The sequence below is a fragment of the Arachis ipaensis genome, chromosome B10 (genome assembly GCF_059453495.1).
Source record: "Arachis ipaensis isolate K30076 ecotype BB chromosome B10, ASM5945349v1, whole genome shotgun sequence".
Classification (NCBI taxonomy): Eukaryota; Viridiplantae; Streptophyta; class Magnoliopsida; order Fabales; family Fabaceae; genus Arachis; species Arachis ipaensis.
The window spans coordinates 28,122,011-28,126,054 of NC_142435.1; the positions used below are offsets into that span (position 1 = coordinate 28,122,011).

The 4,044-nt window shown below is 31.4% G+C and overlaps 1 protein-coding gene across 1 annotated transcript; it reads right to left on the bottom strand.

Annotated features, from left to right (window-relative positions):
• Positions 1-413: 413 nt before the first annotated feature.
• On the bottom strand, positions 414-1,751 carry LOC107622970 (putative carboxylesterase 1). The gene has a single exon (XM_016325055.3). It carries the CDS (start codon positions 1,715-1,717, stop codon positions 647-649), a length of 1,071 nt encoding a protein of 356 aa, XP_016180541.1. The 5' UTR covers positions 1,718-1,751; the 3' UTR covers positions 414-646.
• Positions 1,752-4,044: the final 2,293 nt, after the last annotated feature.

The following is a 4,044-nucleotide window of genomic DNA, read 5'->3' on the forward strand; positions in this document are numbered from 1 at the left end:
TATATATTCTTTATCTTTCGAAATTTTTTATGTTTTGTGATTGAAATTAATTAATAATAAACGTATAATTTGAGAAAAAAATTTATAAAATTAAACTGTTTTTAATAATTTTTATAATTTGCAAAAAAAAAATTACATCATGATGAATTAATTAATTAATTAAATTTTGATTAGATTAAAGTTAAAATTAATCATAATAATTTAATTTATTTTATTTTATTTAATAATAAAATGACATGTCACAAAAGATAATTTTCCTTTTAATTTAGAAAGAATTGAATAAAATTCACCTTAAAAATATATCTAAATCTGTTAAGCGTGTATTCATTAAAAATATATCTAAATCTGTTAAGTGTGTATTCATCTAAAATTCTCTCCTTCGTCGTACTATCATGCAATGTAAAGATATAAAGTGAAGAAAAGAAAAAGCTGGTGTTGTAAAAATAACTTAGAAATTTTCGGACATATGGATACATTTCAGTAAACAATATTAATAAGGAGGCATGCATGCATGCATGTACGGCGACTGTGAATCTTTAATTTATGCATTTTGAGTGAGTCCTACACTCACTTATTATAAACATCAATATCTAAAACAACAGAAGTTCATTTCTCACGCAAGGTCAGATCAGAACAGATAACAGATTCATTGTTGCTTAATGAAAGTAGCAATCCTTGGCACGACGAGACGAGAGTTTTCGTCATATGGCTTATAAACTTGATCGGAATGTCCAATACCCTTATTCAGTTCCAGCTCAACACGCCCACCCCAACTACTATTCTTCAGATCCCTAAAGTAGTTCTCTCCAGCAGGTCTCAACGGATCAGTCTCCGCCACACACACCAAAACCCTCCTACACCCAAGCGTATTTAAATCTTCCGCCGCCGGTTTCAGCCTTGGATCCTCTGGCCCCTTATTATCCTTGCACATATACAGCCACTGCCTATCTTCCCCTAATCCACCAAAGAAAGGGTGCACCATAATCGCACCCTCCACATTTATACCATTCGGTGGTCCTGTTTTTCCCACTTGGCTGACCACGTAATGGGTGATGTTACCGCCAGCACTGTTTCCGGCGATGAAAACACGCTGCAGGTCGGCGTAGTCGTTTAGCCAAGGCTCCGGCCCGGCCCCGTTTGCGTGCAACGCAATCCAATCGAGGGAGGTCAAGGCCTCCTCGTAGCAAGCAGGTGGTGGTCGGGCCGGGAACTTGGAGTACTCTACGGAGACAGCAAGGACGTTGGATTGATTGGCGATGTCGGCGAGATGGTTAGTATATTCTGGAGAAAGGGCAGACCTGGAGCAGAAGCCACTCCCATGGAAGTAGAGGACGACGGGGAGTTTTCTGTTGTCAGGGTTTTTTGGGAGGAAGAGGCGAGCGATGAGGCGAGGGTTGGTGGTGGTGATTTCAGCATCTTTGATGTGGAGTTCGAAGGGAGGAACGAATGCTGGTAGAGGACGGAGGACCTCCACGGTTCCGTCTGTGTAGACAACAAAGAAGTCGAACTCGTGAAATATCTCCTTTTTCGGCGGGGTAGCTGCCACTGTTGTTATGCGTTTTTTGTTGTTTGGTGCAGTGCTTAGAGAGAGAGATTGATGAATCTTAGGGCTGTAGGTGAATGAAAGGTTTGTTTCCCGAGGTGGCGTAGGGGTCATCAGACGGAAAAAATCATATTGCTTGAGGAAGGAAGAGCTCAACGATGTCATGGTTGCCATTGTTGTTGTTGTGTGTATGTTGGACTGCTAAGATAGAGTGATGAATGTGGTGAGGGTTTCAGATGGACGAAGGCTTCACTTATATAATGAATGGATTCAACTAATAACCATTCTCCATTCTTCATGGAAAAAGAGAACATGTTAGCTGGAATCTACCTTTTTAAATTGTTATTATTCTTAGTCATATGGACACATGGAGGCTGATTTTTTTTTGTTATGGAAGAGCTGGATGTGCTTTGCCGGGTTATGGGATGAGGATGAGCTATACCAATATGTGGGACAGGTTTTTTGTTCAAAGATGGTGAGAAGAAATCGGACCAGCGATTTACTTTTTGAAATTTTTTTGAGCAAATCGGAGGGTCCGTTTTGCATGTAGAGGAGGAATGAAAATAACATTAAGCAAATCGGACCCTGCGACTTGTATGTGAACAAAATTTTTTTATATAACTTTAAGGTAATCGCATGGTCCGTTTTCTTTGTTAACGAAGTTTTGGATATAGGCTGAGCAACTTGCACGGTCCGATTTGGCCAGGACAACTCTCTCGATCCGATTTGTATGTGAACTGACACCATACGAATGTAAAGCTCTCCTCCTCTTCATAACCCCGTCCAGCACCAACCTTAGTTCCATATTAAAACTAATTTGCGACACATGGAAGATGCTGGTGGTTTTTTTTGGTGGTTTGTAATTATTAATTAATTATTATTAATATTTTTAATATTATAAAAATATTTTTAATAATATAAAATTATTCTTTTTTTTTTAACTAAATACTAACTAAATTTTAATAAAAATACTGATTTTTTAGACTTCTATATAATTAAATTACTTCTTGAGTATTTGACAACTAGTGCGTGAATCAAGTATAATATTAATTTTTAAATTTTAATTTTAAATAAATATAAAAAATTAATTTTTAAATAATTAATATTAATTAAATTTTTGTTGTAAAATTTTATTTTTAACTCATTTTATGAAAAGTTTAGGATTTAAAATTTAAAATAAAAAAATAATTTTAATAAAATTCGATTAATATTAACTAAAAAATAATTAATTTTCTAGTTAAATTCAATTATATTTTAGCATAGGAGAGAAATTGAACATGTGAATCATGCTTCCATTTAATTTTTTATTTTTCTATTGTTCTCGATATGAGATGCATGCAGGCACCATCAATGTTGTATTTATTTTCCCCCTCTTTTGTAGATGGTCAATTTGTACATATTATTATTCTATACATTGCTTCAGTCAATACTCAATACAATAATACACAAACGTGCAATGCATGATAATATGATATAACCCTTTTGCAACATAAATATAAAGATTAACATATTATTGGAGTTAATTTTTATTTTCGTGAATCATTTTACGAAAAAATATAAAATATACACCCCTGCAAAAATTTACTTGTTACTCTAAAGAGTTTAAAAAATTGTTTATAACTGGTTCTAAGCATATAGATTTTGGGAACAAATTTTAAATAAATATCACCGGATTTACATACATTAAAAAAATTAAATATAAAAATAAATTGCATTTGGAACCATTTCACTTAGAAATTTTTTTTTTTTAATTTTTTTATGCAAAAAATTCTGTTATAAAAATAAATCTTATTTGATTAATAATACTGTTAGAACTCGAGAGAAAACTAATACAATAAATTATATCTTCAAATGTGTTGATAATGAAAGAATACAAAACTATTTATAGAAATATAATCAACTACTATCATAAATAAATTTACAACTACTAATTACTACTAATCTAATTCTCAACTACTCAATATTCTTTGATAAATACAATATAGATATTATTAAAGGGTCAACTGAACCATTCTTCTTCAAAATTTGCGAATCCAAAATCTTCTTGGGGCAATTGTTTACAGGATACATATGGCAATTTTAAACTGTATAGGAACGTTGGGTAGATGGGAACTTGCTGAGGTTTTCTTTGGAACACGTGATGAAATAGTGTAAATTGAGTTATAAAAAATAGTACGTATATATTAAAAATTAATTATTAAATTAATTATTATATATTTATATATATATATATATATATATATATATATATTATTTAATTTATTTTTAATATATATTTTATATAAATAATTGATTTTTTTTATATACACTTAACATGATCGTTGAGTTGTTCTAAAGCAAATATTTATATATATTACCATAAAGAATTAAGTATCAATTAATTACTGTATATATAGAAATAGGAATATGTTGTTGGTATTTATAAAAGCTACAAAATTTAATTATACTGTTATAAAAGTATTTCATTATTTTATTATAACAGATTTTATTATTATAATGAA